The sequence below is a fragment of the Engystomops pustulosus genome, chromosome 4 (genome assembly GCF_040894005.1).
Source record: "Engystomops pustulosus chromosome 4, aEngPut4.maternal, whole genome shotgun sequence".
NCBI classification, from domain to species: domain Eukaryota; kingdom Metazoa; phylum Chordata; class Amphibia; order Anura; family Leptodactylidae; genus Engystomops; species Engystomops pustulosus.
In genome coordinates this window covers 54,573,699-54,586,220 of record NC_092414.1, presented here as the reverse complement: position 1 = coordinate 54,586,220, position 12,522 = coordinate 54,573,699, and the positions used below count along the sequence as shown (strand labels likewise).

Below are 12,522 nucleotides of genomic sequence, written 5' to 3'. Positions count from 1 at the left end.
AACATTAATCTGCTCTATAAGGATTGCAGTTTCTTTAAAGAAATGTATGAGTACATCTTTCACCTGTGCCAGTTTTACACACTATATACTCTGTGTAAGACCCAGTATTAAGTTACTTGATGTATATATGTCAGTGATACTTGATGTCACTGGTACAAACTCAAATTAAAATTCTTCAGCATCTCCATTGTCTTTAAATAGTAATGTGAACATAATTCTGAGAATAACTGAAAGCTTATCAGATGTGTAATATAATGGTCTATGAATGATGCATAAGACAAAGCTCAATCATCATTTTACAGCCGACGAGAGGTGAACCGGTGAACGAGAAAACAGGCAATGAGCACTTAATTGTATTTTACCACCACAATCAGCGACCAATAACGTTTTTTTGCAATTTATTTTGACTAGCAATCATTTTCCAACCTTTGTTTTTTTGCACAGATAAAAGGCTTAAAACTAACATTTGGATTCCATTCCAAATAAACAAATTATGAGAGGGTTTCGAAATGGGACTACTTACTGAGAATTGATTGACAGCATAAACAGATGCACAGAAATTGGTTAAAAAAAGATTAAAACTAAGTGACAAGATAGATCTGAGAGAAAATAGAGTGCACTATAAAAGTCAGATAAAAAGTAGATTTCTTTTTAGAAACACGACTTTTCGGTTCACAGACAAGAGCTTTTTTAGAGGATATTTACCATCAGATTGACTGATGGTAGACTCCATTTACTGACCTGCTCATTTCTTCCTGATGTGTAAGTAACCATTCTTGTTATAATCTTGCATAGCTGCATTATGAAGAAATAGATGTTTTTAAAATATGCAACAGTGGCGTAACTACCACCGTAGCAGCCGTAGCAATTGCTACGGGGCCCGGCAGCTTCAGGGGCCCGTGGTGCACGGCCAAATCATAATGTTGAGGTGAACTATGACACAACAGGGACAGTGGCACCACTCGTGCGCTCAGGTAACCAATACACAGTAGCAGCAAAGCAACTGCCTCCTCCACTAGCCCGCTCCCCCCGGATGCGCATGCTGCAAAACCTCTGCTGTAATGGCTACGCATCCTGCGCTGCTAACTCTCTCTGTGGTAACACTAACTACAGAAGAGGAGGCGGCTCGTTCCTGCCCCCTCGGCTCCTGGCTTACCAGCCCTGCCTTGCTGCCTTCTCTGTGGCTGTGACCCGCCCCCGTCTGCTCAGTCCGTCCTGGTCACGTGACTGATGTGATCCCTGACCTGACGTCCAGACAACTGCGATGCCGGGTGAAGCATGGAGGAGCCGGAGGACGAGCTGCCAGTGTGGAGAGGAGAGAGGCTGAAGACCTACAGGTAAGTGTATACCCTTTATAGATAGCAGACATTCTACTTCAAACTCTGATGCCTGCTGTCTATAAGAGACCAGCCCTGAACCAGTTACAGGTGAGTATAATTCATATGTATATGCCTGTATCCTTATATGTGATTATATATGTGTGTGGAGATATATGTATGTATTAATGTATATACGGGGAGCGCTGGAGCATAAGTATATATGTTTTGTTTTGTGTATATGTAAAGAGAGGCCGCTGCCAGACATGTTATTAGCGGAGGGAGGCCGCTGCCAGACATGTTATTAGCGGAGGGAGGCCGCTGCCAGACATGTTATTAGCGGAGGGAGGCCGCTGCCAGACATGTTATTAGCGGAGGGAGGCCGCTGCCAGACATGTTATTAGCGGAGGGAGGCCGCTGCCAGACATGTTATTAGCGGAGGGAGGCCGCTGCCAGACATGTTATTAGCGGAGGGAGGCCGCTGCCGGACATGTTACTAGCGGAGGGAGGCCGCTGCCAGACATGTTATTAGCGGAGGGAGGCCGCTGCCAGACATGTTATTAGTGGAGGGAGGCCGCTGCCGGACATGTTATTAGCGGAGGGAGGCCGCTGCCGGACATGTTATTAGCGGAGGGAGGCCGCTGTCGGACATGTTATTAGCGGAGGGAGGCCGCTGCCGGACATGTTATTAGCGGAGGGAGGCCGCTGCCGGATCTGTTATTAGTGGAGGGAGGCCGCTGCCGGACCTGTTATTAGTGGAGGGAGGCCGCTGCCGGACCTGTTATTAGTGGAGGGAGGCCGCTGCCGGATCTGTTATTAGTGGAGGGAGGCCGCTGCCGGACCTGTTATTAGTGGAGGGAGGCCGCTGCCGGACCTGTTATTAGTGGAGGGAGGCCGCTGCCGGACATGTTATTAGTGGAGGAGGCCGCTGCCGGACCTGTTATTAGTGGAGGGAGGCCGCTGCTGTACATGTTATTAGTGGAGGGAGGCCGCTGTCAGATCTGTTATTAGTGGAGGAGGCCGCTGCCGGACATGTTATTAGTGGAGGGAGGCCGCTGCCGGACCTGTTATTAGTGGAGGGAGGCCGCTGCCGGACCTGTTATTAGTGGAGGGAGGCCGCTGCCGGACCTGTTATTAGTGGAGGGAGGCCGCTGCCGGACCTGTTATTAGTGGAGGGAGGCCGCTGCCAGACATGTTATTAGCGGAGGGAGGCCGCTGCCAGACATGTTATTAGCGGAGGGAGGCCGCTGCCAGACATGTTATTAGCGGAGGGAGGCCGCTGTCGGACATGTTATTAGCGGAGGGAGGCCGCTGCCGGACATGTTATTAGCGGAGGGAGGCCGCTGCCGGACCTGTTATTAGCGGAGGGAGGCCGCTGCCGGACCTGTTATTAGTGGAGGGAGGCCGCTGCCGGACCTGTTATTAGTGGAGGGAGGCCGCTGCCGGACCTGTTATTAGTGGAGGGAGGCCGCTGCCGGACATGTTATTAGTGGAGGAGGCCGCTGCCGGACCTGTTATTAGTGGAGGGAGGCCGCTGCTGTACATGTTATTAGTGGAGGGAGGCCGCTGTCAGATCTGTTATTAGTGGAGGAGGCCGCTGCCGGACATGTTATTAGTGGAGGGAGGCCGCTGCTGTACATGTTATTAGTGGAGGGAGGCCGCTGTCGGATATGTTATGTGTTTGGTGCATCATTCCTAACCTTATTGTAATTACTTTAAATGCTGTATAAATACAATTAAAACAACAATTAAAAAAATCATTGTATATGTTAAACATTGGCAGGGGATGGGAGGGGGGGCCCTGCCAAAAGTTTGCTATGGGGCCCACTCATTCCTAGTTACGCCACTGATATGCAAAATAACCGGAGGCGCTCCAGCTTGCTTCACCTGAGAGCCTTTCGGCTCAGCCGGCACTGCTGAAGATCCTCCTGGTCATGTCACCCAGCTCTCTGCAAATCTTCAGAAAGCATAGCCACAACCGACTTAGTAGCAGTGCACACAAGATTTGTAGAGAGCCTGGTGACATCCCCGTCTCTCTCTAAGTATTACAGGCGGGCCCAGGAGGAACTTTGGCAATGCAGGACGGAATAAATAAAAGCCAGTATAGCCCAGAAGCACTCAGGTGACGCAGACCTGAGCGCCTCTGGCTAATTAGCATATTTTAAAAACATCTATTTCTTCATAATGCAGCCATTCACTTTAACAAGAATGGTTACTTGGACACCAGGAAGAAATGAGCAGGTCAGTAATAGGAGTCGACCATCAGTCAATCTGATGTCCATGAAACATAGATGTAAATTCCGTAGAGGAATTAATGCCTTATCTCTATATGAAGAGTTCTGATGTGTCTGCATGTTCTCTAAATGCAAGTATTTCTTTACTCTCACCATGAAGATGATAATGGTATCATGCCCATTTACAACAGCATACAATGACCCTTTTCTCTAAGAGATTTTATCAGCAGTTTTGTATTTTGTTTTTCTTTCTTTTCTGTTGCAGAGGTATGCTCTGTGGACTGCGGCACTCATGGGGTGTGTGTCGGTGGAGCATGTCGTTGTGAAGAAGGTTGGACTGGGATGGCATGTGACCAACGTGTTTGCCACCCTCGCTGCACTGAACATGGAACTTGCAAAGATGGAAAATGTGAATGCAGAGAGGGCTGGAATGGGGAGCACTGCACCATTGGTAGGCAAACGACGGGCATCGAAAGAGGCACATATTGCTTTATTCTCATACAACATATCACTGTTGTGTTTTGTTCCATCAAGGGAGCCTTTATTTTTCAACTGCAGAATACAAATTGAGAAACCGTAAATAAATGGTTGGTGTAATTTGGAGAGAGGCATCAATTTTGTGTTACTGACAACTGTAGCATCATAAAATCTGTTTCCACAAAACATGTACAAAACTGTTTTATAACATACAGTTATTATCTGCTTCTGTAGCAGGTCAATAGAATTTGTACTCTAGCAGTTGTGGCAAACCTTAATGGGGCATTGCTTTTGATAATGATCATGTCTTGTAATCCAGAACTTTGGCCAAAGACTTTTAAGCATGTGTTACAATAATTAAAAAAGTGTTTGACCACTGTTCAGAAGCAAATGTCAATGTAACATAATGGAATCTAGCACCAATAGCAACATGTAATGAAATAAAAGCAATACTCTAATATTTTACTATAAGGAGTCCTAAAAATGAGTTGGATTTCAAAGCTGTGAAATAGAAATAAGGCAGATTACAATAAGAAATCTACATATATATAGGGATACTTGGGTATTAAAGGAGTTCACATTTTAGACTTCACTTTTATACCATGTTAGGGTATGTGGATATTATAGAGAAGAGTTTTACTTCACCTACATGGCTGACTTTGCAGCTATTACTGATGTGTCAGGAATTACTGTTCAGAATAACAGTTTTTTTTTCTTAAAGGGCATCTACCACCAGGATAAAGGACTGAATGCAAATGAGCCTGAGGGGCTCCAGGCTCCATAGGTGTTTATGGAGCCAGGAGCCCCTTATACTAATTTGAATAAAGTATTAGCATAAATGTCCTTTAAAATGTAATATTTGTATTTAGGTTCATACCAGTCACAGCCAGGGGCTGTCCTCCTGAATGCTATTAAAGGAGAAATGGAGATTCTATATACTCAATAATAGATAGGAATATTTAAACAAACATAAGCGTGAAAGATTATCCTAGAGATAGGTTACATTTACAATGAATAATTTATATATTTATTTTTAGTAATTGTTTTATTTTTTTAAGTAATTGATACATACCGGGATGTCTCTCTTAACACACCAAACGTTTAGTTAATTTGCCTAGTCTGCAATATCCTTGAGAGTGATGTACAATAATCCTGTAGATTAGTAGTGATAAAAAATAGCATTATGATAAAGTGGAATATAAGTAGGAACACTAGTATCGACTCAGCATTGTTCCATCCCCAGCAGAACACCAGAGAGACCTGGAAATACTAAATAGTTAGATTGTATCATGAGATATTAGCTGCTGCAGAGTGGCCGAGCACAACTTGCTAAGGATGTGTCAGGATGTGTTCAGTATCAAGGACCTCTTTGTTGTATGATTAATTAGTAGGCAATGTGCTTACAGTGCCAGGAAAATAAATTATAGAAACACCCAGCAAACACCGTAGGTTCGTCTTCACAGATTAATTTAAATTTCCTCTTTCTGTCCCTATGCAGTGCATGGGAATATAGATTTTGTTTGCTTGAACAACCAAATGTGACTAAAAAAGGTCAAATACTGTCCCCTGTGCATTACAACCAGATTGTTTCTCCTGGCAGATAAGGTTTTTCAGATTATTATAGTCTCTCTCTCTCAACAGAATTACTCACTCCAGCAACAGTGGGGTTACAAGCTTAATTTAAAAAATCTTGGTACTTTGAGTAAGAATATAATCAGTTTCAGGACATATCCTAAGGTATCTTTTCATAATTCAAATTTTATCAACAATCTTAATTGAAGCCATATATACACGAAGACATGATTAATAACTTTGCCCTACAAGTAACTTTCTCTGCTCATTTACATTCTCACATCCAGAATCCTTTGCACTTGATTGTCTGGATGAGTCAGTTCTAGAACAGAATGTACTGGCCATGTGAGTAACCCCCAGAGACAAGCACTCCTCCCCTCTCCAAAGCTAAAATTAAACACTTTTTTTTATTAAAGTAGCAAATATTCTTTTTCTTGCAGGAAAATGTATTTACTTTATGTGTTTTTTAAAACTTGCTTCAAGGAAAGAAATGGATGTCCAGTTTTGTACAGAGGGGGCCATCTGACCAGTTGTGTCTGTTGTGCCTGGTCTCTTAGGCTATATTCACACTGCCGTTGCCCGCCCGTACCGTACCGTAGCGGGCAACGGCAGTGTACGGGGAGAGGAGGAGGAGGTGAGCGCAGCTCACCCCCGCCCCTCTCCATAGGAATTAATGGCGCACGGCGCCGTATTACGGCAAAAGATAGGACAGGTCGTATCTTTTTCCGGGTACGGAGCGGTACGTGCCGCACGTGGGCGCCGTACGCCCATTGCCGTCTGGGGGACGTATATCGGCCATATATACGTCGGCCGTATATACGTCCCACAGTGTGGCAGTGTGAATGTAGCCTAAATGGGATATTATGCATGGGTAGGCATATTACAAAATTTGGAAATACTGTAGTTCTCAGTCAATTATCAACTGCAGAAGTCCAATTTGTTTCCTGATTATTCCAATTCTATATCTAAAAATATATAGTAATAATATTGGAATATTGCAATTATTAATATTGCAGAGATGGAGATGAGCTCATGGTGCAGCAATACTAGTACCTGTATGGTCAGGATACCTAAAGAACTGGAAGTCCCCCTCTGCTGTTGAGGAGACAAACATATTTTAAATGTTCTATTTTAGGTTCGGTATCCTGTTAAAGATGTTGATTTGGGGCTTAGCAGCTTCATGCTACATCTTTGATTCAAGAACATGTAAACTTCAGGCCTTGTTTCAATAAAAAAATGTTAATGGTAAGAAGCAGCAGTTTTTGGTAGATTCTGCAACAGATATGGATTGTTTTAGTTATTCAGTAAGCTTTTTATAGAGAAAATATGGTTCCATTCAAAAACTCATCTGGTCTTGCAAAAAACAATCCCTTATACTGTGATGGAAACAAAAAAAATTCAACGTTATGAGCCATGAAAAAATTTAAAAATATGCTTGGTCAAAAAGGTGAAAAAAGGTTTTCCTCAATGGGTTAAACACCAGATTGCCAAATGTGCAAAGAGTTGGACCTTAGATGCTTATGTTAAGGAGATTGTCAACTCAGATATTGGCCTTTTGTCTACCACAGTATACTAATAGAAACTAAACTGTGTACTGTTGTTGTTTTCATTATTTATCAAAGTAGTCAATATGCAAAACCAAACATGCAAAAATCATAGGGATAATTGGTTGGTGTGTGTAAAGTTCTAAAATTACCTTAACACTGAGAAATTTACCCCTGACAAAATCTAATTATTATTTTATACATCTCCTCTGATAACTTTAGGCTTTGTAAAGTGAATAATGAAAAATGATCAAAGAAAGGCGCAACAGAATATTCTGCATTCTTTTGATCTAACAATATACTGGGTTAATGGTAGGATTTGCAAGTTGAAGCATTAAAGTAATGGAAAAATATCAGAAGATTGTTAATGTATGCGTCACACCACTTACAGTGTCTATTAATGCCTTCTAGCTTTAAAGCAAAGGTTGACTGTCAAAATTGCCATTTTATGACATCCTGAAGACATTACGTTTTGCCAGGGGTATAGCGAAAGTATTATTGCCCTTGTGGCAATAGTGCTGCTGGGGCCCTACCCCCATATCCTCCCGCTAAACTCTGTCCAATAAATAGAACAAGCATAGATCAGAAAACGCGAACAAAATCCACATCAACTGATAACACTACCCAACACCTGGGCTGCAGGCCGAGAATCATACGGTAGACATGGTGTGTTGAATGCTGAGAGTTCTCTGGCATACTAGAAGGTTAGTCAGCGAACTTGTCTTTTACATAAATTTGATTCCCAAATGTCTTCAATCTCATTGCCAGCTTAAAATACCCTTCACACCTGACCACACTGTGTCCCCAATATATATCATATATAGCTCTTACAATAGAATTGAACAAACTGTCTCCCAGCATATACAGCAAATATAATCCACATTGTGCCCCCCCCATATATATATATAGATATATTACAACAGAACTGCGATCACGTCGTGTTTACAGAATATATCAAATGTACTTTACAAAAGAGCTGACCGTGCTGTGCCCCCATCTTATATCTACCAACCCTAACAATACAACTCACGACACTGTGCCCCCTATTATATAAGATGTACCTTTCACACCACAAGTGACTGCACTTTGTTCCTGCAAAAATCAAATTTACCTTTCATATCATGATTAACCAAATATGGCAAATATTTTCTGATCTGATACTTTCTGATTTCTATGTTCTTCATCAAAAGTCTATTACTCCTGTTTATGACACTAAGATAATGCTCTGGAGAGTAGGTGGTGCACTGGCTGTGTTCCCATGATGTGGTGCAGTGGCTGTGTTCCCATGATGTGGTGCAGTGGCTGTGTTCTCATGGTGTGGTGCAGTGGCTGTGTTCCCATGATGTGGTGCAGTGGCTGCGTTCCCATGAAGTGGTGTGTGGTGATAATAATATTACTCCTCCACAGTTTGTTTGTTATATATTCTTTTTTATTTTTCTTTCTTTGTGTTGTTTCATTCTGCCTGTTATAAATCATTAGGCTCCATTTGTTTAAGACCAGCCAGGAAGATGAACCTGGCAGGGTGTTTATAACACCCCAGTGAGTCTATGTGTGATCAGAGAAGCATGGTCTTCCTAAGTGCTAAAATTAACACCTTTCGGCCAGAGTAGTCTAGCTAGTGGGGGATGAAAAGAAGCCACAGACTGCATGTTCTTCCCTCCAAATTCAGACAAAGGGGAATATCATAGCTGTCCATAACTGGGACATAATTCATAATTATAGGTCCCAAGTTACACAGGACAGTTATGGGGTCTAGACACACTCCTGGACCGAAAATCAGAACATTAGCTGCAATGGAAGGCAGCCAATAGAAGAACACCCCTGATATTAGGCTAAGACACCTAAGACAATTTGGTATGGGGTTAATGGGAATAACATGCCCGTTTGGTTGGAAGCCATGGCACAATTGTGCCATCTTCCAATCAAAAGTTATGGAATTCTGATAAAAACCCAGACCCAAAAAGTAGCTCACTGATGGGAGGGGGATAGAAAAATCCCCCTCACAGTGACATCACAGCCAGGGGTGGGGGTCAAAAATCACCTGGGCTTAAATTAATGAAGCAGCCACATAGTAGTGTTCAGTCTGGGTGACTCTATGACAATAGAAGGCTGGATCGATGCTTATGCCCTGTCCTCGGGCCAAAGAATTTCTTCCTATTCCACTAGCAAGAATTTTTTTGTTTCTTCTTCCATAACTGTTTGAAAGTGTCGTATGTGTTTTGTTTTTAATCCTTTTTTATTTTATCTGACAATTTAATTCTTTGAGTGTACTGCATTTTTATGTAAATTAAAACTTTTTAATAAGCCTCTGCTTGTAGCCTTAAAGAATCTGAGTCTCTGAAGGGAATCACGTTACCAAAGGTCATTATTAGCATAGTCCATGTAGTAAGCGATTGCATGTTCTGTGTGAATTTATAATTGTAATATCGTGTAAGTAGTGAGTGCATGTGCTGAGTTATCATCAGGGTGCATTGTCTGTGTGGTTGAGGTGCCTACGGCCTTCTTTGCGTAAGTAACTCGTGGGTGGTGGCAGTGTGGATTCTGTGGAGTAAATTTAGCGTAAGGACGCCATTTTGTGGAAGTGTCCGGAGCTTTAGGGCTAAATTCTGGGACTCTATAGAGTAGTTATCCCAGTGTGTGAACTCCAGTGAGTCGGGTTCGTGACATGGTACAGTGGCTGCGTTCCCATGATGTGGTGCAGTGGCTGCGTTCCCATGATGTGGAGCAGTGGCTGCGTTCCCATGATGTGGCGCAGTGGCTGCGTTCCCATGATGTGGCGCAGTGGCTGCGTTCCCATGATGTGGCGCAGTGGCTGCGTTCCCATGATGTGGCGCAGTGGCTGCGTTCCCATGATGTGGCGCAGTGGCTGCGTTCCCATGATGTGGCGCAGTGGCTGCGTTCCCATGATGTGGCGCAGTGGCTGCGTTCCCATGATGTGGCGCAGTGGCTGCGTTCCCATGATGTGGCGCAGTGGCTGCGTTCCCATGATGTGGCGCAGTGGCTGCGTTCCCATGATGTGGCGCAGTGGCTGCGTTCCCATGATGTGGCGCAGTGGCTGCGTTCCCATGATGTGGCGCAGTGGCTGCGTTCCCATGATGTGGCGCAGTGGCTGCGTTCCCATGATGTGGCGCAGTGGCTGCGTTCCCATGATGTGGCGCAGTGGCTGCGTTCCCATGATGTGGCGCAGTGGCTGCGTTCCCATGATGTGGCGCAGTGGCTGCGTTCCCATGATGTGGCGCAGTGGCTGCGTTCCCATGATGTGGCGCAGTGGCTGCGTTCCCATGATGTGGCGCAGTGGCTGCGTTCCCATGATGTGGCGCAGTGGCTGCGTTCCCATGATGTGGCGCAGTGGCTGCGTTCCCATGATGTGGCGCAGTGGCTGCGTTCCCATGATGTGGCGCAGTGGCTGCGTTCCCATGATGTGGCGCAGTGGCTGCGTTCCCATGATGTGGCGCAGTGGCTGCGTTCCCATGATGTGGCGCAGTGGCTGCGTTCCCATGATGTGGCGCAGTGGCTGCGTTCCCATGATGTGGCGCAGTGGCTGCGTTCCCATGATGTGGCGCAGTGGCTGCGTTCCCATGATGTGGCGCAGTGGCTGCGTTCCCATGATGTGGCGCAGTGGCTGCGTTCCCATGATGTGGCGCAGTGGCTGCGTTCCCATGATGTGGCGCAGTGGCTGCGTTCCCATGATGTGGCGCAGTGGCTGCTGTAGGGGTTCAGCTCAAACGTGGGGGTCAGCAATGACAAAGCTCTCTTGGACAGCAGGATTAAAGTTGAAACTGTGCATTTATTCCAGCAAAAACAGCAGTAACAAACAAAACATCAAATAAAAATCCTTGCCTGTCCGGCTCTAACTAAACACTTGGCGGCCCTCACTAGCCACTGGAGGGCTTCTCCCTGCCAGCATGAAACATACATTCAGTAACCCAGTGTCACTCACGTGTGGCTCTCACACAGTCCAACCTCTGTGTCTCCAGGTAGAGAGCGATTTCTGACTGCTCCACACCCTTCTTTAAGGGATTGCACACCTGGTGCATTGTTAGACCCATTGCAGTGTGGAAGCTTTGGTCTGGAGCAGTGATCACACTTGTCTCCATTCCAGCAATTAGGGTCCTGTACCAGGTCTTCCCAGAGACCAACACATGGAGAACAGCTTCCAGTTTGACCCAATTCACACTGTGGTCGCTGTAATACACAAAAACCTTAAATTTCTCGCCAATTCAATATTGACTTTGCCACACTGCGTTTCCATGATGTGGCGCAGTGGCTGCGTTTCCATGATGTGGCGCAGTGGCTGCGTTTCCATGATGTGGCGCAGTGGCTGCGTTTCCATGATGTGGCGCAGTGGCTGCGTTTCCATGATGTGGCGCAGTGGCTGCGTTCCCATGATGTGGCGCAGTGGCTGCGTTTCCATGATGTGGCGCTGTGGCTGCGTTTCCATGATGTGGTGCAGTGGCTGTATTCCCATGTTGCACATGAATTGCATTTTGATTTTTTTACCAAGATTTTACCAAAAGGCTTATGTTATGAAAGCTGTAACATGTGTTTTCAATTTTCACAAGACAAACCACATGTTCAAAGTTTCAAAATGCCCTTGCCACACATTTTAAATGCAATTCAAGCACATTGTGTGAACACAGCCAGAGGTTCCTCATCCTGCTACTTGATGCAATTTATAGGTTGCTTTGTTTTAAGTTCTGGTCCAACCACAGAAAAATGGCCACCTGTAAGCTGTCAGTATGCAGGTGTTCGCTAGGCTATTACATAGTAATGCCCAAAATGTATCATTTTGAATCGTGCACCACAACATAACACCTTCCTAGCCTTCAGACAGAACTTTGTTTGCAACACTAAAATCTCAGCTGGATATTTTATTACAAATAAGGTGTTCAAGCTTCAAAAACCATAAGACAGATACTTGTAAGTCTACAGCTAGGACTATATTCCCTTAATGGTCACATTAATTGCATATGAATTTCTAATTTAAGTTCTCTTTTCCCAAGTTAAAGTTCTTTTTACTGAATCCACCATGTGTGAAGACATATTATCCATCTGAATTGCCCCCTAACTTAGTCTAATAAACTTAAAATTCTTTTTATTACTCCCCTTTGCAATCTGTTTGTTCTACAGAGCGTGGACCACATTTTACAACTGGGATTATAGTGAATCCTGTTGTGCTGTCTCATTGGTTACTAGAAAGCGTTCTCTGAATCCCAGATGTTTGATTGAGAGACTAAGGCTGCCTTACTCAAGCATTGTTTGTTTAATGGCAAGTCTTCCCCCTCCTGAACGTAGCGCTCCTCTCTCCTTTTATTATGGTGCGCATATTAAAAGGCTTTGGGTTTACCAAGTTTTCTAAGAAGGGAGCTAGAATTTTGA

The 12,522-nt window shown here is 44.4% G+C and overlaps 1 protein-coding gene across 18 annotated transcripts in view; it reads left to right on the top strand.

Moving 5' to 3' along the window:
- Positions 1-12,522, top strand: part of TENM2 (teneurin transmembrane protein 2) — a 1,545,179-nt gene that overhangs the window by 1,397,178 nt on the left and 135,479 nt on the right. For 16 of the 18 annotated variants that reach the window (XM_072145937.1, XM_072145941.1, XM_072145939.1 and 13 more), the window contains one exon: positions 3,816-4,028. In XM_072145937.1, coding sequence (XP_072002038.1) covers positions 3,816-4,028 — 213 coding nt within the window. The remainder of the gene's footprint in view (positions 1-3,815; positions 4,029-12,522) is intronic. The other 2 variants (XM_072145950.1, XM_072145947.1) reach the window with 1 other exon arrangement.